Consider the following 22206-nt stretch of genomic DNA (forward strand, 5'->3'; position numbering starts at 1 on the left):
TCTTATAATTAAATACTGAGCCGATTTAGCGAGGTCCGTCTGTCTGCCTGTCCGTATATGTAATTTTGGGAGCAAATTACAGTTCCTACACTCAAAAAAATATTACCGTGAGGTCAAAGATTTCATGTCTTTAAAATACGAATACAAATTTTACTTAGCATAGAAGACGCATTCCTCTAAAATAAAGTTATTTTCCTTGTCCAAAAGTCGATAAACTTTTCAATGAAGTCGAATTGTCCTTATAATTAAGTGATTTGACTTAAAAATAGGTATCTTAACATGAAAGAAAAAATTTATAGGCTAAGGTCAACTTGACTTTAATAATTCAGAAAAATTCTTTAAATTTAATGAAATTGTCTTTAAATTTGTTGTCTTTTTGCATCTTGACTACAAAGAAAAAAATCGTTCAAATATAGGACATGTTTTTCAAAACTTTATTTTAAAGAAGTTTTTTACTTCAAACATAGCATAATTTCTACTGGAAGTCGAGTCTTAATTTGGAAAATAAAGTTGCCGTTAACTCGTTTTTAAAGGACTTTGATAGCATATGAAGAAAAAAGCTGAGACGGCGAAAAATTAAAATTTGCTTCCTAGAAGCAAGTACACAAGACCTAAATTTAAAAGAGAATTGTGTCTTAAAAGTATCCTTACTTGTATTCTCCGCTTCTTTGGCTCGGAATCAATACCAAATTTTTTAAAGTAAAGACAAAATCTTTGGAACCGAGTATGCTTTTTTTCAGTGTAGTTTAAATACCAACATTTTCCTTGTAACAACACCACTGCTTAGTCCAAAACTTGTAAAAAAGACTCCAATTTTTCTTTAATGGAATTTTCCTCTAATACATATCTATCCATCAATAAATCATAAATACAATTTTGCGAAGTTGCCTAAAATTGCATCAGATTTAAATGTTTACTAACATTGTGTTCCACTCCAGGTCATTAGCAGACTTAAATTTTAAGTCTACAGATTTTGTAGAAGACTAACAAAGTTTGTCCAGATCGAATCAGATTTAAATAAATATATGTATATACACGGATGAAAAAGACTGTTTTTCATATGTTTGGCTATAAACATTATATGTTTGGAACACAAATTTTTAAACACAATATTTTTGAGTGCAAGCATATAATGTTCATAAACTAGCATAACATGTTTGGGACATATATGTTAATATGTTAGAACATATTATGTTTGGGACATAAAATGTTTGTAAATATAATATGCTTGTATGCAAACATATATTAATTTAGAAATAGCCTATAAACATATATGTGTTTAGTAGCTTGGAGCGCTATTTAACAGGGAGCGATATTGAATTAAGTTGGTGGTTGTTGCTTGTTATTACAAAATTAACATTTTATTTTCCCTTGGACAATTGATCAGCTACTTCTTTGATCCTTACAAACTGTGTGGTCCGCTGTTCGAATCCCCGTCCGGCAAAAGGTAAAATTAAAATAAAAAAAATCATAAAATTGAATAATTTCTTCTACAATGTTTGTATTCCAGAAAAAGGTGCTAAGAACTAAAAAATCTCGTGGAAGTGAGAAAAATGTGGGGGAATATACAATTGGGCAGAAACAAAATTTTGAGCATTCAGGTCGAAAACCTATGTTGTTAGCACCTATATTACCTGTTTATTTTCATAATTCATTATGATTGTAAATAAATAAATAAATAAATAAAATTTTGAGCACAATATTGTTGGGGAGAATTTTTTTTAAGCATATAATATTTTTGGTTGCAAAATGCTTCCAAACATATTATATGTTCACATAATAACATATTGTTTTTTGGAAGACAACATTATTGAATTTGGATGCAAAAATACAAAATGTTTGGAACTTAGACTACCCAAATATATATTGTTTAGACCAATATGCTTTCAAACATACTATATATTGGTAGAGATCAAACATATAAATGTTTGGGCAATACCCAAAAATGTATATGCTTGAAGCAAAATATGTTTGGGAGTATATGTTACAGAAGCGATTTTTTGTGAGGGTGTAGGAACAAACAAACACCTGTATATACTCGTATAGCACCCAAAACATTTCTACAATGATTTACAAAGTGGTGCAGTGTGTAATATAGTCGCCGATGACCGACCTTAGATTTTACTTACTTTTTTTTATACCATCCACCATTGGATGGGGGTTTATTAACTTTGTCACTCCGTTTGTAATAGAGGTGTGCACGTGACACGAAATTGTCGTGACTGACGAAAATTTTCGTGATTCGTGCGTGAGTCATGAGTCACGCTCATGACAACAGCGTGAGTGTGCGTGAGCGTGATTAGCAAACCAAATGTCGTGCGTGAGTCACGAAAATAATATCTTCGTGAGTAACGAATTACACTCACGAAAATATTCCTGCTCAGCAACATAAAACGCTTAAGAGTTAAATTCAATTACAATTTTAGTGACACTTGAGGTGTTAAGCGTTTAATAACACTCTAGATTTTAATAATGCTCATGTTCTCAGACACTTCGTCGGTAAGGTAAACTAATCATAAAATTATTAGTCACGATATTTTTCGTGAGTCACGGTATTTTTCGTGAGTCACTGTATTTTTCGTGAGTCACGAAGTTTGCGTGCGTGAGTACAAATTTTCTTTTCGTGAGTGTGCGTGAGTCCTACCAAAACCGATATGAGTCCTATATAAACCGATCCCCCGATTTAGCTTGCGGAGCATCTAAGAGAAGCAAATTTCATCCGATCCGGCTGAAATTTGGTACATAGTGTTAGTATATGGTCTCTCACAACCATGCAAAAATTGGCTCACATTGGTGTATAAACCGATCCCCAGATGTGACCTCTGGAACCTCATGGATGAGCAAAATTCATCCGATGCGGTTGAAATTTGGTACGTGGTGTTAGTAAATGGTCTCTGACAATCATGCAGGAATTTGTCCATATCGGTCCATAATTATATGTAGCCCCCATATAAACCAGTCCCCAGATTTGACCTCCAGAGCCCCTTGGAAGAGCAAAATTCATCCGATCCGGTTGAAATTTGGTACGTGGTGTTTGTATATGGTCTTTAACAACCATGCAAAAATTGGTCCATACCGGTCTTGATTATATATAACCCCCATTAAACCGATCCCCAGATTTGACCTCCGGAGCCCCTTGGAGGAGCAAAATTCATCCGACCCGGTTGAAATTGGGTACGTGGTGAAATTTGGTACTTTCCGATAGTATATGGCCGCTAACAACCATGCCAAAATTGGTCCATCTCGGTCTATAGTTATATATAGCCGATCCCCAAAAATAATCAACCAAAATTTTATTTCTATAAAAAATTTTGTCAAAATTTTATTACTATACAAAATTTTGCCAAAATTTTATTACTATAGAAAATTTTGTCAAAATTTTATTACTATACAAAATTTGGTCAAAATTTTATTACTATACAAAATTTTGTCAAAATTATATTTCTGTAGAAAATTTTTTTCAAAATTGTATAACTATTCGTTTTGTTTGATTTTGTTGGTTTCTCTTCAATCATTATTGTTCTTTTTGATTTCAGCTTAAAACCATGCATTGATTAAACTATAAGTGTAACTTAACCAACAGAGGAAAAGTATGCTTGTCAAATTTAATTGGACAAAGCCCTATAGACTGCAAGATGGTTGGATGTGCAGCTGTTTCGGAATTACCACATTCCTCATCAACATCTTCTACTTGTAGCAAAACTATCAACCAATTATCAGAATACATTCGGCTAATTCACTCAACCCAAAGTGAACTACACTTGAACCTTAAAATTTTGTCAAGATTTTATTTCTATAGATAATTTTGACAATATTTTATTTCTATAGAAAATGTTGTCAAAATTTAATTTCTATAGAAAATGTTGTCAAAATTTTTTTTGCTATAGAAATTTTTGTCAAAATTTTATTTCTATAGAAAATTTTGTTAACATTTTATTTCTATAGAAAATTTTGTCAAACTGAATTATTTACGTATTTAATCGGCCTTTTTTTGTTTAATATATACAGCGTACAAGCTCACAAAAAATCGCTTCTGTAACATATACTCCCAAACATATTTTGCTTCAAGCATATATATTTTTGGGTATTGCCCAAACATGTATATGTTTGATCTCTTCCAATATATAATATGTTTGAAAGCATATTGGTCTAAACAATATATGTTTGGGTAGTCTAAGTTCCAAACATTTTGTATTTTTGCATCCAAATTCAATAATGTTGTCTTCCAAAAAACAATATGTTATTATGTGAACATATAATATGTTTGGAAGCATTTTGCACCCTAAAAAAAATTCTCCCAAACAATATTGTGCTCAAAATTTTATTTATTTATTTATTTATATATTTACAATCATAATGAATTATGAAAATAAACAGGTAATATAGGTGCTAACAACATAGGTTTTCGAACTGAATGCTCAAAATTTTGTTTCTGCCCAATTGTATATTCCCCCACATCTTTCTCACTTCCACGAGATTTTTTAGTTCTTAGCACCTTTTTCTGTAATACAAACATTGTAGAAGAAATTATTCAACTGTATGCATTTTTTTATTTTAATTTTACCTTTTGCCGGACGGGGATTCGAACAGCGGACCACACAGTTTGTAAGGATCAAAGAAGTAGCTGATCAATTGCCCAAGGAAAAATAAAATGTTAATTTTGTAATAACAAGCAACAACCACCAACTTAATTCAATATCGCTCCCTGTTAAATAGCGCTCCAAGCTACTAAACACATATATGTTTATAGGCTATTTCTAAATTGATATATGTTTGCATCCAAGCATATTATATTTACAAACATTTTATGTCCCAAACATAATATGTTCTAACATATTAACATATATCTCCAAAACATGTTATGCTAGTTTATGAACATTATATGCTTGCACTCAAAAATATTGTGTTTTAAAATTTGTGTTCCAAACATATAATGTTTATAGCCAAACATATGAAAAACAGACTTTTTCATCCAATTAATTCGATTGTGGATGACAGTCTTTAGTAAAAGTTTCTATGCAATCCATGGTGGAGAGTACATAATATTCGGCATGGCCGAACTTACGGCCGTATATGCCCTGTTTTTATACCCTGCGCCACACTGTGGAACAGGGTATTATAAGTTAGTGCATGTGTTTGTAACACCCAGAAGGAGACGAGATAGAACCATGGTGTCTTTGGCAATAATGTTCAGGGTGGGTCCCTGAGTCGATATAACCATGTCCGTCCGTCCGTCTGTCTGTGAACACATTTTTGTGATCAAAGTCTAGGTCGCAATTTAAGTCCAATCGCCTTCAAATTTGGCACATATTCCTACTTTGGTTCAGAATAGAACCCTATTGATTTTGGAAGAAATCGGTTCAGATTTAGATATAGCTCCCATATATATCTTTCGCCCGATTTGGGCTAGTATGGGCCCAGCTGCCAGAGTTTTATACCGATTTGCTTGAAATTTTGTACAAACATAACACTTAGTCGTATAGTCAAAATTTGATTGAAATCGGTTCAGATTTAGATATAGTTCCCATATATATCTTTCGCCCGATATGGATTTATATGGCCCCAAAAGCCAGATTTTTTGCCGAATTTGTTTGAAATTTTGCACTAGGAGTACAATTAGTAGTATAATCAAGTGTGCAAAATTTGATTGAAATCGGTTCAGAATTAAATATAGCTCCCATATATCTTTCGCCCGATATGGACTAATATGGTCCTAAAAGCCAGAGTTTTGGCCCAATTTGGTTGAAATTTTGCAGAGGGAGTAGATTTAGGATTTTAGCTATGCGTGCCAAATTTGGTTGAAATCGATTCAGATTTAGATATAGCTCCCATATATATATCTTTCGCCCGATATGGACTTATATGGCCCCAGAAGCCAGAGTTTTGGCCCAATTTGGTTGATATTTTGCCCTAGGAGTACAATTAGTCATATAGTCGTGTGTGCCAAATTTGATTGAAATCGGTTCAGATTTAGATATAGCTCCCATATAAATGTTTTTCTGATTTCGACAAAAATGGTCAAAATACCAACATTTTCCTTGTTAAATCGCCACTGCTTGGTCGAAAAGTTGTAAAAATTACTCTAATTTTCCTAAACTTCTAATACATATATATCGAGCGATAAATCATAAAAAATTTTTTGTGAAGTTTCCTTAAAATTGCTTCAGATTTAAATGTTTCAAATATTTTTTTACTAAAATTGTGTTCAACCCTAGTGCATTAGCCAACTTAAATTCTGAGTCTATAGATTTTGTAAAAGTCTATCAAATTCTGTCCAAGTCGAGTGATATTTAAATGTATGTATTTGGGACAAACCTTTCTATATAGCACCCAACACATTTGACGGATGTGATATGGTATTGAAAATTTAGATCTACAAAGTGGTGCTGGGTATAATATAGTCGGCACCGCCCGACTTTAGACTTTCCTTACTTGTTTTTTTTTTTAACATTGTGTTACGTCCCAGGGAGCATAAAAAATTGTCTCCAAATCGGTTCAGATTTATATATGTGGGTATGGGAATATAAACCATTATATAACTCCCAACAAATTTGAAGGAGTTGAGATGGTAACAAAAATTTTAGTATACATAGTGGTGAATGCTATAACTATAGTTGGCCTGCTAATTAAACAACAAATCAAACCAAATTTATATGTAGACTAAAAAATTTGTTTAAAAATATATTTTTTTTAATTGTATATTTTCACGCCATAAACCTAAACATACCATTAAAGTATTTTATGCTAAACTAAATAAATAAATTTCATTTATATGCTATTTGGTTAAAGAACTTCTAATAAGACTTTGTACACTACGTATCGATGTATAAACTCCAGGATAGTTGGATCGAGCACAACCTTTGCCAAATGAAACAATACCGCATAAGCGACCATTACAAACAGCTGGTCCACCCGAATCTCCAGAGCAAGCATCTTTACCCGGACTGGCTGCACAGAACATAGATCCAGTCAAGGGTATATAATTACGATACTGAGCTGCACACCTACTCTTGCCGACAATGGGGACAGTGACGGTACGCAATTGATTGGAAACATTATTGGCATTCTCATTTATGCGTCCCCATCCAGATACTTTTAGAGACATGCCCACACTCAATGGTTGAGTATTTAATGGAATTGTGCTGATATTGCTGCCAGTTAAAGGTGAATTCAATTTCAAAACAGCCACATCTCTATTGAAATTTTTCATTGAAAATCCTTTGGGTCGGATAATTTTGGTAACTCCACGTCTTATCCCAGAACCGGATAGAGTGCTGGTCCCACCTACTACAGTTAGTTGGCCTGGTTTAAGATCAACAGTACAATGAGCAGCTGTGACTACAAAACGAGGAGCAATTAACGCACCCCCACATGTAAAAACTCCCTTATGCCACATCTGAACCAAATAGGGGACATTTCCTATACCCGTTTCAGAGCCGCCAACAATTCGCATTAAATTTTGATTACATTTGCAAGTACCCAATAATTGTAGAAGGCAAAGTGCTCCCAAAAGAAATTTCGATTTTTGATTCAATTTAATCATTGTGATTTAAATGATGTCCCAAATTGAAACTAACGACACTCGAAAATTCTCAGCATTTTATGGAAAAACTTTTAAGCTATGGAGCTATTATTTATGGCTGTGTTATTGAGTACAAGCAAATATTTTCTGACCTTGACTAGACTATGTTTAAAATAAAGCAAAAAAACGGTTTTACGTTTGTTGTTTAATGCGCTCAATGGTTATGGAAGAAATGGCTTAAACGAAATGTTCCTACACTGAAAAAAATATTGACCTAATATGGAAGATCATGCAATTTAAATTTTAGGACTCGAAATTTAGGCAATGCTAAGGACAAGATTCTTCAAAATAATGAGATTTTAATTAAAGGAAAGTTTATAATCCTTGCTTCAATTTTTTTTCCATTAAATTTAGGACACAAATTTAGACATTTTCCGTCTCTCTGCTGAAGATGTAGATCTTTGAAGTAAGTAAATATAGGCTAAGACTTATTTTAGGGATTTGCATCTTTGGTTTAAAGTTTTTATTTTTTTAGCGTTAAGAAAACAGTTTTTACTTTGAAGTACTTGGCATAATTTGGATTTTGAAACTGGATTTTGTTTGTACAAGAATACCTTTATTAATATATCGCAAACAGAGAATAAAAATTCGATGAATGAGATCTGTATCCAATTTTAATTTTATCGATCCTAGATTTAAAGCCAAGGAGGTCCCTAAAAATGTCTTTCTTTTAAAGAAGCCGCATCTTTGGCTCGGAATCAATACCAAAATCCTTAAAGGAAGGTTAAAATCTTTGGATCCAAGTAAACTTTTTTTTGAGTGTAGCAAGGTTAATGACCAAAAAATTAATAAAAAGCGTAAACTATTTCAAGGTATTTGGGTTAAGAATCACCACATTGAAATCTAAATATGTAAGCACTGTGCTAACTTCGCATATTATACCCCCATAACCATTCTATGGTTGTTTGTCATTCCGTGTGTAACACATAGAAATATCGATTTCTGACTATATAATGTATGTTATCTATCGGCCGATATTTTTATACCCTGCTCCACACTGTGGAACAGGGTATTATAAGTTAGTGCATATGTTTGCAACACCCAGAAGGAGACGAGATAGACACATGGTGGCTTTGACAAAAATGCTCAGGGTGGGCTCCTGAGTCGATATAGCCATGTCCGTCTGTCCGTGAACACATTTTTGTAATCAAAGTCTAGGTCGCAGTTTTAGTCCAATCGACTTCAAATTTGGCACAAGTATGTGTTTTGGCTCAGAATAGATACCTATTGATTTTGGAAGAAATCGGTTCAGATTTAGATATAGCTCCCATATATATATTTCCCCGATATGGACTTATATAGCCCCAGAAGCCAGAGTTTTACACTAATTTGCTTAAAATTTTGCACAAGAAGAACAATTAGTACTATAGTCAAGTGTGCCAAATTTTATTGAAATCGGTTCAGATTTAGATATAGCTGACATATATATCTTTCGCCCGATATGGACTAATACGGTCCCAGAAGCCAGAGTTTTACCCCAATTTGGTTGAAATTTTGCACAGGGAGTAGAATTAGCATTATAGCTATGCGTGCCAAATTTGGTTGAAATCGGCTCAGATTTAGATATAGCTCCCATATATAGCTTTCGCCCGATTTACACTCACATGAGCACAGAGGCCAATTTTTTGCTCCGATTTAGTTGAAATTTTGCACAGGGAGTAGAATTAGCATTGTAGCTATGCGTGCCAAATTTGGTTGAAATCGGTTCAGATTTAGATATATCTCCCATATATAGCTTTCGCCCGATTTACACTCATATGACCACAGAGGCCAATTTTTTGCTCCGATTTAGTTGAAATTTTGCACAGGGAGTAGAATTAGCATTGTAGCTATGCGTGCCAGATTTGGTTGAAATCGGTTCAGATTTAGATATATCTCCCATATATAGCTTTCGCCCGATTTACACTCATATGACCACAGAGGCCAATTTTTAACTCCGCTTTTGTTGAAATTTTGCACAGGGAGTAGAATTAGCATTGTTGCTATGTGTGCCAAATTTGTTGAAATCGGTTCAGATTTAGATATAGCTCCCATATATAGCATTCGCCCGATTTACACTCACATGACCACAGAGGCCAATTTTTTGCTCCGATTTAGTTGACATTTTGCACAGGGAGTAGAATTAGCATTGTAGCTATGCGTGCCAGATTTGGTTGAAATCGGTTCAGATTTAGATATATCTCCCATATATAACTTTCGCCCGACTTACACTCATATGACCACAGAGGCCAATTTTTAACTCCGCTTTAGTTGAAATTTTGCACAGGGAGTAGAATTAGCATTGTTGCTATGCGTGCCAAATTTTGTTGAAATCGGTTCAGATTTAGATATAGCTCCCATATATATGTTTTTCTGATTTCGTCGAAAATGGTCAAAATACCAACATTCTCCTTGTAAAATCGCCACTGCTTAGTCGAAAAGTTGTAAAAGTGACTCTAATTTTCCTAAACTTCTAATACATATATATCGAGCGATAAATCATAAATAAACTTTTTCGAAGTTTCTTTAAAAATGCTTCAGATTTAAACGTTTCCCATATTTTTTTTTACTAAAATTGTGTTCCACCCTAGTGCATTAGCCGACTTAAATTTTGAGTCTATAGATTTTGTAGAAGTCTATCAAATTCTGTCCAGATCGAGTGATATTTAATTGTATGTATTTGGGACAAACCTTTATAAATAGCCCCCAACACATTTGACGGATGTGATATGGTATCGACAATTTAGATCTACAAAGTGATGCAGGGTATAATATAGTCGGCCCCGTCCGACTTTAGACTTTCCTTACTTGTTTCAGTATACAGTTGGTAGAATTCTACCAAAAATAGTATTTTTTTTTTCTTTGTTAAATCTCTATAGAAATAACATTTTGGAAAAAGTTTCTATAAACAAATTTTTTTGAGAAAGTTTTCTATAGAAATCAAATTTTGATAATAAATTCTATAGAAATAAAATTTTGAGAAAAAACTTCCATAGAAATAACATTTTGAGAAAATTTTTTATAGCAAAAATATTTTAAAAAAAATCTATAGAAATACAATTTTGACAGAATTTTCTACAGAAATAAAATGTTGACCAAATTTTCTACAGGAATAAAGTTTTTACAAAAATTTCTAAGTAATCTTAAAATTTTGTTAGATTTTTTTTTGCCACTAGTGGTAACTGTTGTTACCACACATTGTTAAAGATCAAGCCTTGCCGGTTTCTAATTTCCTCCTCTTGAGCCACCAAAATGTAAAAATTATTACAAATTGTGTTGAGTGAAAATGTCCCTACATTGTGGCCCTACGTCCCCACAACCTACATATAGGTTTTTTCTAATATTCTAGCAACACTGGCTGTAGTTGATATTGCACCTACTGAGTTAGTATGCCACTAATATTGAGCCCATTATTAAAAAAGAAAAAATCGCTCAATTAGTGTGGGTAATAAATCCAAATTTGTAAAAATCGAGCTAAATTCTTATGTAAGAGCTACAAGTACGTATAAATACGATCGGCTAGTACATAAATTTTTTCCCAACAGTGAGGCGTGGTGTTCACAGACCCCGGGGAATAAAAGATATATAGATTTCTATACTGATGGATCCAAATTGAATGGACAAGTGGGGTTTGGAGTATATTCTAAAGGTCTGGAAATTCGAATAACGAAAAGATTACCTAATCAATGTAGTGTTTTTCAGGCTGAAATATTGGCAATAAGAGAGATGGTGAATTGGCTGAGAAGTAATGTTCCAACAAAAATTGACATTAATATATACTCAGACAGTCAACCTGCAAAAAAATCCTTGGACTCTGTGTTCCTTAACTTGAAAACGGCCATTGACTGCCGCAAATCTCTCAACGAGAGGGCTGAGCAGTACAATATTCTCCTAATATGGGTGCCTGGCCATAGGAACATACCGGGGAACTGCGAATTAGATGAGTTAGCAAGGCTAGGAACTACCTTACATATTCCAGGGGAACTACACCCTAAAAAAAAATCGCTTCTTTAACATATGTTCCAAACATATATTGCAGGAAGCACATATATTATTGGATACTGCCGAAACAGTAATATGTTTGTTTTATGTGAACATATTATATGTTTGGAAACATTTTGAGCCCAAAATTATTATATGCTTGGAAGAATTTTTCCCAAAGACGTGGTTAGCATGTCTGCCTTGCATGCAAAGGGTCGTGGGTTCAATCCTGCTCCGACCGAACACTTTTTTTTTTTAATTTACACATTTATATTTATACTATATTAAATTTTTATTTTCCTCCTTATTTCATTTTACTGTCCCAACTCTAAAAAGAGTATAGTGCCCTTTCGTTATTTTTATGTAGACCTCTGATTTCTTTTAACGAACCAAGAAAAAAATTGTGCCCATAATGATAAGCAAAACACATGTCCACACATACATAAAATGCTGCTCTCAAGGCGAAAACATATGCTGTTTGTTTTTCAAATGTCTATTCTCTTGGTTCCGAATGTCTATTCTCTTTATTCAAATTAAATAATATTTAGACTTTAGCATATCAAATTTTTGGCCTTATCATAAAACCGTTTTCCGAAACAACGAAATTTGTAAATTTATATATGTTTGCATTCACACAAATGATTTTGTATGAAACATTCATGCCCCAAACATAATATATTCTAACATATTAACATAGACGTCCCAAACATTTAGTGTTAGTTTAGGAACATTACATGTTTGCACATAAATATATTGTGTTTTAAAATTGTGCCCGAAACACATTTTGTTTATATCGGAACATATGAAAAACATATTTTTCTAAGAGTGTAGATCTGTTGGTATGCCTCTGGCCACCTGCAAGCTCTTACTGCGTGAGAAGGCTGTTATGATGGCCAATATTGCAAGGGTTGTAACGACACCAAGCAAATATGGCCCCATTTAAACTTAAACCGCACACTAGATATGCTAGTGTTCTCGAGACGTCAGATATCACTCCTGATATCTGCTATAACGGTTCGCTGCCTGATAGGCGATTTTGCAAAAACTATTAGCGCGAAGTATAATGACTATTGTATTAGCTGCCATGATGTGGAGGAAAAGGAATCAATTAAACACCTCTTGTGTGAGTGTCCTGCTTTTTGTGTAAGGCGTAAGCGAATTTTAGGAGCATATAGCTTTAGATTACTGGCGGACCTGGAAAACGTTAATTTAAGCAGTTTGTTAATGTTTTTGGAGCAATCTGGTTGGTTCAACAAAAGTAAATAATAGAGAAGGTTCAGTGGTTAAGACTAGAAGTGCCCATATGTAATAGGTACTTTTAGTTAAATGTGGTATCACAATGAACTGAATAGTCTAAGTGAGCCTGAAATTTAATCGGGCAGCCACTTAACCTAACTTAACCTAACCTAGTACATCAAAATTTGAAATTTGAGTAACATTGGTTAATAAATAAGAGTATTATGGCCAAATTTGGGAAAATCGAGCGATGCATATATATGGAAGCTATATGTAAATCTGAACCAATTTGCATATTATTTTGCGGGTTTGATTAATACCACAAAAGGTTACCTTGTGCAAAATTTGAGTAAGATCAGTTAAGAAATGAGGCCTCTAAGGTTGCTAGGGGCAAATTTTTCAAAATCGGGCGATGCATATATGGGAGTCATAAGCGTAGGAAGGCCTCTGGGGAGGGGGCTTAGATCCCCCGGAAAAAAATTAGCCCCCCCCAGAATTTGAAAACCTATTTACGATTTTACATTTTTATAAAAATTAAACAAGTATATACAACCGCACAAAGTTCCGCTAAAGACTTTCATGCACAATCGAATTACTTGGGTTGTGGTAGCAGTTGCCGATGGCAATGTTTGAAGTCTGATATTTATGAAATAGAGCTGTGATTGAACTTATGGTTTAGTTGAATAACTAACAGCCTGTTTCTGTATGTCGTACGAGTTCAATCGATCGACTAAAATGCATAGAAACAGCTGTTTTTTGGTTATAAATTCAGCTGTTTGTTTCCATTTTAGTCAATCCACAGAGCTCATTCGACATACATCAACAGACTGTAAAGCTCCTTTATTATATTGTTAGTCTGGTTTAGTCATCTTAATTAAAAAATAGTAATTGGTATTAAAACTATTCTTTCATAAATTAATATCTTAATAATGCTGCAAAAAAGCGTCGCCAAAAAAGAAGTGAAAATGTTCTTTTTGGGTCCGGAAGTGGTGCAAAATCGGCGGAGAAGCGATGAATGTAATTGGAACTCGCCATAGAACGAATGTCCACCGTTTCAACAGCCATTGCAATAAATTTGCATCACTTCTTACGGTGTGATCCATATCGTTGAGTAATATTTTCCCAAATAAATAATTTTTATTTATTCGTTTTTATTTGATTTTTGGTCAACCTTTTGTTAGAATTATATAAATTTTAAAGACCTCGAGCTTCAAGAAATATTAATTTATAATAATTTTTATATTTTTTATGATTTTTAATGCATTCTAACGCTTGTTTGAATATTTTCAAAAATTATCGATTTTTCTATAATGGATTTAGCATTTTTGTGGCAAAATTTGAATAATTTTTACCATTTTATTTATTCTTACTCTTTTTTAAACTATTTAAAAAAAGAAAACAAAAATTACGCATTAAAATATGAAAAAAAATTTAAGTAAAAAACTTCCTGTGTAGTTAATGTAATTAACTTCTTTGTGAGGACATTTTTGGAAGTGCTTTTAAAGTTGTGCCTTTAAAACAAATCCCAATTTTTTTTTCTGGGAAAAATGTGGAACTACTTTTAGTTGCTTTATTCTATATTATTTTGAAGTCTATTTTTGTATTCTTTTTTATGAAAGACAACAATAATTGAACCTATAGGTTAGGTTAGGCGTAGTGGCAGCCCGATATTTCAGGCTCACTTAGACTATTCAGTCCATTGTGATACCACAGTGGTGAACTTCTCTCTTATCATTGAGTGCTGCCCGATTCCATGTTAAGGGTGATAAGGGACCTCCTTTTTATAGCCGTGTCCGAACGGCGTTACACATTGCAGTGAAACCACTTAGAGAAGCTTTGAAACACTCAGAAATGTCACCAGCATTACTGAGAGGGGATAATCTACCGCTGAAAAACTTTTTTGGTGTTTTGGTCGAAACTGGGTTTGAACCCACGACCCTGTGTATGCAAGGCGGGCATGCTAACCATTGCACCACGGTGGCTCCCAATTGAACCTATAAGTTCAGTCTATAAATTTTTAGCTACGCTAATGATGGGAGTTATATCTACATCTAAGCCGATTTCGATGAAATTTTGCACATACTTTGAGTAAGATCGGATAATAAATAAGGGTTCTATGGCCAAATTTGGAAAAATCGGGCTATACATATATAAATATATGGGAGCTATATCTCAATCTGTACCGATTTCGACGAAATTTTGCACATACAGTTAGTGCTATAGAAGATTACATTTGGCCAACTTTGAATACTATCGGTTGATAAATAACGGTTTTATAGCCAAATTTAGAAAAATCGGGCGGTACATATATATGGGAGCTATAGCTAAATCTAAACCGATTTCCATAATTTTTTGCACATATAGTTAGTGCTATAGAAGATTACATTTAGCCAATTTTGAGTAAGATCAGTTGATAAATAAGGGTTTTATGAGCTAATTTGGCAAAATCGGGATATATATATATATATATATATATATATATATATATATATATATATATATATATATATATATATATATATATATATATATATATATATATATATATATATATATATATATATATATATATATATATATATATATATATATATATATATATATATATATATATATATATATATATATATGGGAGCCATATCTAAATCTGAACCGATTTCGATGAAATTTTGCAGACTTAAAGCGTGATGCAGAAGATTATTTTGTGCTAAATTTGACGACGATCGGTTAGTAAAAAAGTGCAACGTGACCCCATTTTTAGAAATCGGGCGATACATATACATGGGAGCTATATCTAAATTTGATCCGATTTCTTCCAAATTCAATAGCATTCGTCCTTGTGCCCATAAAACTCCCTGTACCAAATTTCTTCAAAATCGGTTAATAATTGCGACCGAAATTCTGTGAACAACAAATACATGGAAAGACGGACGGACGGACATCAAGCGCTAGATCGACTCAGGAGATGATTTTGAGTCGATCGGTATATATTTTAAGGGGTCTAAAATCAATATTTCTGGTAGGCACATTTTTTGGCAGATCAAACTTCCCAGCAAAAAAATTTGGAAGTTCTTCCGAAGGCACAACTTTAAAAGCACTTCCAGAGAATGCACTCCCAATGATGTTCTTTATTTTAATTATCCAGGAAGTTATTTTCATTAAAATTTTTATAACATGCTTTTTTCATATTTTTAATGGGTAATTTTAACTTTTTTTGTTTCAAATAGGTTAAAAGCAGAGGAAGAATTCATAAAATGGTACAAATCATTAAAATTTTGTTGAAAAAAATTCTAAATCCAATCTGAAAAAATTGTGAATTTTTGAAAATATTTGACGTCAAACGTTTCAGACAAACGTTAGGATCCATTAAAAATTATAAAAAAATTATAAAAATTATTTATTTGACAAAATATCACAGAATTTGTTAATTTACATCCAAAACATGGAATTCGGATCACACCTAAAGAAGTGATGCAAATTCAGAGCAACGGCTGTTGAAATGGAGGACTTTCGTCCTATGACAAGCCCATGTTAAATTAATCGCTTCTGCGTCAAGTTTGCACCACTTCCGGATCCAAAAAAAAACATTATCCTTACATTTTGGCGACGCTTTTTTTTTGCTGGGTTATTATACCCTGACCACTATGGTTTAGGGTATAAAAATTATTATTTGAAAAATAAATGTAATTTTTTGCTTCAATATTAAAAACAATTATTTATATTTGAAATAATATTTTTTTTTCATCTACACCTATTGCTTTAGGGCACTTCGAATAAATTTAGCCACGGAACGTGTAGATGTATAAACTCCAGGGTATTCACTACGGGCACAGCCAATACCAAATGAAACTATACCACATAAACGTCCATTACAAACAGCAGGACCACCAGAATCACCCGTGCAAGCATCCTTGCCTAGTCCTGCGGCACAAAACATGGTCCTCGTTAAACTCAATATGGTCATATAACGAATGGCACATCTCTGCCTACTCACAATGGGGACTGTTACCGTTCTCAATTGCTTCGAAAGTCCTGAACTATTCTCACTCGGAAGACCCCAGCCAGAGACACGTAAAGTTGTTCCCGTCGTCAGTCGTTGGGTATTCAAAGGTATTGTGGCAATATTCTTTCCACTCATTCTAGAGGAAAGTTTTATCACAGCAATATCCTTATTAAAGGTTTTTGAGGAATAACCTCTAGGTCGAATAACTTTGCTTGCGGAACGTCTAACACCAGCCTGATTAATGCCAGTAGCTCCACCAACAACTGACAATTGATTAGCTGTAACTCCTTGCATACAGTGGGCAGCGGTCACCACGAAACGAGGTGCTATCAAAGCTCCTCCACAAAGAAATCGATTATTCTGTCGTAGCTGAACCACATACGGAACTTGAGAGATTCTCGTTCCAGTCCCTCCTACAATGCGAGCAGCTTTCTTCCTTCGTTTACAAAAGCCCTCAGTAGATATATGTAAGACCAATACAAGGAACAGTGCGAATTTTATACAATTCATGGTAAATATAGTCTTTGTAGTTTGTCACCTTAAAATAAACTGATTCTATTATTTTCATATTTCGCAGTATTATAAGCTAAAAAAAAAACTTAAGAATATTTGTATTTACGCAAGTTTTTAATACAAATATCTATGAAATTTCTTAAGGTAGCAAATAAACGAGAACTTATGCAGTTTCGTTTTTTTAATGCCACATCAAATATTAATAATGACTTTTAAATTGAAATAACCGACTATAATGTACCATCAAAAAAGTTTTTTAAGGTACTTATAAATAAAAACGTCGTGCACTGAAAAAAACGCATGTCCGGATCCAAAGATTTTATCTTTACTTGAACAATTTTGGTATTAATTACGAGCCAAAGAAGCGGAGAATACAACTAAGGATACTTTTAAGACACAATTCTCTTTTAAATTTGGGGTTTGTGTACTTGCTTCTAGGAAGCAAATTTTAATTTTTCGTTTTTTCAGTTTTGTTTCTTAATATGCTATCAAAGTCCTTTAAAAACAAATTAACGACAACTTTATTTTCCAAATTCAGACTCGACTTCCATTAGAAAATATGTTATGTTTCAAGTAAAAAAGTCTTTAAAATAAAGTTTTGAAAAACATGTCCTATATTTGAAGGATTTTTTGCTTTGTAGTCAAGATGCAAAAAGACAACAAATTTAAAGACAATTCCATTAATTTTAAAGAATTTTTCTGAATTATTAAAGTCAAATTGACCTTAGCCCAAAAATGTTTTCTTTCGTGTTATGATACCCATTTTTAAGTCAAATCATAAGGACAATACGACTTCATTAATTATAAGGACAATACGACTTCATTAAAAAGTTTATCGACTTTTGGACAAGGAAAAAGTCTTTATATTAGAGAAATGCGTCTTCTATGCTAAGCAAAATTTGCGTTTGTATTTTAAGAACATAAAATCTTTGACCTCACGATTTTTTTCAGTGTACAAAGCAGAAGTCCCCCTCCTCGACCAAATTTCGAAAAGTAAAGAAGCGGATCTTTTGCAAGAGGCCACCCCAACCTTCCCTTCAAGTAAATCAAAGAACTTTTAGCCACTTTGCAAAAAGTCTGACAAGGGTAAATATGAAAAATTCATGTACCCCATATTATTTTCATAGTCTTCTCCCGCGTACTCTGTAAATTTCAAGTAAATCGGTGAAGCTTTGTTTTTTTGTTGGTGTACTTAAAAAAAGTAGACCAAATTTCTAAACATAAAGAAATGGTTCGTTGTCTAGAGGCCACTGCCACTCTATCTACAAGCATAATGCGGTACCCTATGTTTCACCACTTATCACCCTCTGTGTTCTCAGAAAATTTCAAATTGGTTCAGTCGTTTCCGGGCTTACCCGGAACATACAAATAAATAAATATAGTTCGGATTTTATATATATACATATATAGCGAATTAAAAATATTTATTTGTAAATTTTATTATTATGGTTTCATATCTAAATAAAATAAATTTTAAATCAATTATCTCACATTGTCAAAGCTTTTTGTATGAACTTTCTGTATTTTGAAACCGTCATAAAAACTCGAGCATGACTGCTTCTACCGCATCCATATCCATATGATACAATACCAGCGACACGTCCTCGTCTTATAGCCGGTCCACCAAAATCGCCGGAACAAGCATCTCTTCTAGGTTTAGCCGCACACATCATATTGTCATCAATTTCTGTTATCGCCTCGTATTGACTCTTACATACATCCCTACTTATCACTGGTAGCTTTGTTACACGCAAACGAGGGGATGGAGAAACACTGTTTTCACCCGTTACACCCCAACCGGCAATTCTGACCACCATACCCTGCGACAAATCATGTAGGCCCAAACGAATGCGTTGTACATTTGGATCCACCATGGGTTTCATAGTCTTTATGACAGCTATATCGTCCTTAGGGGAGGCCCTTGTATGACTTCGTAGTTTAAAAATTTTGCTAATGCCAGAGGTTAGTCCACCCTCTCTTAGAATACCACTACCAACTCTAATCGATACTGCTCGTGGTGATCCCGGAAGACAATGGGCTGCAGTTAAACAATGACGCTGCGATATAACCACACAACTGCACACGAAGTTATTATTGACAAATACTTGTCCCATAAATTTATAATTTTTAATGGTATTCACATTGCCACCAATGATACGTGAGGTTTGTTTATTGGCTTTTGCTTTTGCTTTGGCTTTGGCCTTTGCCTTAGTCTTCTTCTTTTTGGTAGCACCCTCAGCTCCGGAAATCAATGTGGTTTGAATAAGAAGCGCAAATATTGCGAAATACAAAATTGGCTTTAGCAACATTTCTACAAACTCTAAATTGAGGATGATCTCTTCGCAGTATTTATAGCAAAAATAAAATAAAATATTTTGTTTGTGTGCAGAAGCCAAATCCAAATACAAACAAACCATAATTCAAAATAGTTCAAAGAATCATCATTGAAAACATTTGTTTAAATATTATGCACTGAAATCACTTATATCACATCATGTATTCGACTTATAGTGATTGATTATCCATTTTCATATCCCAAACCACATAGTGGTAGTGATCTGCAAAAAAATGTGCCTATCACAAGAAACTGTACCGATCGACCCAGAATCACCTCCTGAGCATATATGCCACAGTTGGTAGAGTTCAACCAAAAATGGTAGAATTTTTTCTGTTTGGTAGATGTCTTGAAATTTTAGTAGACACTTCACAAAATTTTCCAAAGGAAAACAAGTAAGGAAAGTCTAAAGTCCGGCGGGGCCGACTATATTATACCCTGCACCACTTTGTAGATCTAAATTTTCGATACAATATCACATCCATCAAATGTGTTGGGTGCTGTATATAAAGGTTTGTCCCAAATACATACATTTAAATATCACTCGATTTGGTCAGAATTTGATAGACTTTTACAAAATCTATAGACTCAAAATTTAAGTTGGCTAATGTACTAGGGTGGAACACAATTTAAGTAAAAAAAATATGGGAAACATTTAAATCTGAAGCAATTTTAAGGAAACTTCGCAAAAGTTTATTTATGATTTATCGCTCGATATATATGTATTAGAAGTTTAGGAAAATTAGAGTCATTTTTACAACTTTTCGACTAAGAAGTGACGATTTAACAAGGAAAATGTTGGTATTTTGACCATTTTTGTCGAAATCAAAAAAACATATATATGGGAGCTATATCTAAATCTGAACCGCTGTCAACCAAATTTGGCACGCATAGCTACAATGCTAATTCTACTCCCTGTGCAAAATTTCAATTAAATCGTAGCAAAAAATTGGCCTCTGTCGTCATATGAGTGTAAATCGGGCGAAAGCTATATATGGGAGCTATATCTAAATCTGAACCGATTTCAACCAAATTTGGCATACATAGCTACAATGCTAATTCTACTTCCTGTGCAAAATTTCAACTAATTCGGAGCAAAAAGTTGGCCTCTGTGGTCATTTGAGTGTAAATCGGGCGAAAGCTATATATGGGAGCTATATCTAAATCTGAACCGATTTGGCTGATATTTTGGAAGTTTTTCGAGACTATTAAAATGTTCGAATGTACGGAATTTGGGGAAGATCGGTTGATATACACGCCAATTATGAGCAGATCGGTGAAAAATATATATGGCAGCTATATCTAAATCTGAACCGATTTTTTCCAAAATCAATAAGGATCGTCTCTGAGCCGAAACAGGACCCTATACCAAATTTTAGGACAATCGGACTAAAACTGCGAGCTGTACTTTGCACACAAAAATACATCAACACACAGACAGACAGACAGACAGACAGACAGACAGACGGACATCGCTAAATCGACTCAGAATTTAATTCTAAGACGATCGGTATACTAAACGATGGGTCTCAGACTTTTCCTTCTTGGCGTTACATACATATGCACAAACTTATTATACCCTGTACCACAGTAGTGGTGAAGGGCATAAAAATGTTGAAAGAAATTTCCACATAAATAAAATTTTGACAAAATTTTCTATAGATATAAAATATTGACAAAATTTTCTATAGAAATAAAATTTTGAAAACAAGTATATACATTAGTAAGTATCTTAAATACCCAACACCATGAATATAATATAATAGTTTCCTATGAAAATTCTTCGTTGTAACGGGTTACTTGATAAGACTTGTATATAGAATGTAAGGGGTTTTATGACAAATATTCTCCCAAGCAGATCAGTTGAACCAGCACGCTTCCCGAAGATACATTTAAAATTTCTACCTACACCCAGAGAAGGAATATGATCACCTCAAACATGTTTTAAGAGCAAAATGTTATTTTTGGGTGGTGACCATGTAACATGGTTTTTGCAACCATGTCTTTTTCTCAGCAATCATGTAACAGATTTCGGCAAGCAGGTTATATTTGACGAGATAATAACATTTTATTGACAAACATGCTACATGGTCACCATACAAAAATAACATTTTTCTCTTGAAACAGGTTTGAGGTGACCATATTCCTTATTTGCGTGTATGAAGACTAGATCAGATTCTGCATTTATAAGAACCACTTTTGTTTGAGTTTTAGAGGAATCACAATCTCCTACTGTAAGTGTGCAAGAAAATTATTAAATAACGCCTTGATCTAAAATCTGTAGATTTTACTCCGCATTATTTAAATTATTACGATAAGTGAAATCTGGAAATTTTACATTAAATTTCAAACAATTTTCATAATCGGTGCGCCTCCTATATCGGTCTATATGGCGGTACTAGAATCTAGACCCCAAATCGAGGGGCCGGTTTTATAAACTTGCACCGATACACAATATATTCAGCACACCTATTTATAGTCATAAAAAACATCCAGAATTTCAATTTCAGGCAAATTGGATAAAAACTACGGTTTTTAGAAGCCCAAGATGTAACATCGGGAGCACTGTCTACACGC

At 33.6% G+C, this 22206-nt stretch overlaps 3 protein-coding genes across 3 annotated transcripts; all 3 read right to left on the bottom strand.

The window, feature by feature from the left end:
• Positions 1 to 6775: 6775 nt before the first annotated feature.
• On the bottom strand, positions 6776 to 7543 carry LOC142236330 (seminase-like). The gene has a single exon (XM_075307589.1). It carries the CDS (start codon positions 7541 to 7543, stop codon positions 6776 to 6778), a length of 768 nt encoding a protein of 255 aa, XP_075163704.1.
• An 8986-nt stretch (positions 7544 to 16529) lies between these two features.
• On the bottom strand, positions 16530 to 17291 carry LOC142236343 (seminase-like). The gene has a single exon (XM_075307595.1). The coding sequence runs from the start codon at positions 17289 to 17291 to the stop codon at positions 16530 to 16532; it is 762 nt and encodes a 253-aa protein (XP_075163710.1).
• Positions 17292 to 18781: 1490 nt separating this feature from the next.
• Positions 18782 to 19603, bottom strand: LOC142236354 (trypsin beta-like). Its single transcript, XM_075307604.1, has one exon. The coding sequence runs from the start codon at positions 19601 to 19603 to the stop codon at positions 18782 to 18784; it is 822 nt and encodes a 273-aa protein (XP_075163719.1).
• Positions 19604 to 22206: the final 2603 nt, after the last annotated feature.

This window comes from Haematobia irritans, chromosome 1 (genome assembly GCF_050003625.1).
Source record: "Haematobia irritans isolate KBUSLIRL chromosome 1, ASM5000362v1, whole genome shotgun sequence".
Taxonomy (NCBI): Eukaryota; Metazoa; Arthropoda; class Insecta; order Diptera; family Muscidae; genus Haematobia; species Haematobia irritans.

Coding starts and splice junctions, on each gene's coding strand:
- LOC142236343 (XM_075307595.1), bottom strand. CDS start 17,291: ATGAATTGTATAAAATTCGCACTGTTCCTTGTATTGGTCTTACATATA.
- LOC142236330 (XM_075307589.1), bottom strand. CDS start 7,543: ATGATTAAATTGAATCAAAAATCGAAATTTCTTTTGGGAGCACTTTGC.
- LOC142236354 (XM_075307604.1), bottom strand. CDS start 19,603: ATGTTGCTAAAGCCAATTTTGTATTTCGCAATATTTGCGCTTCTTATT.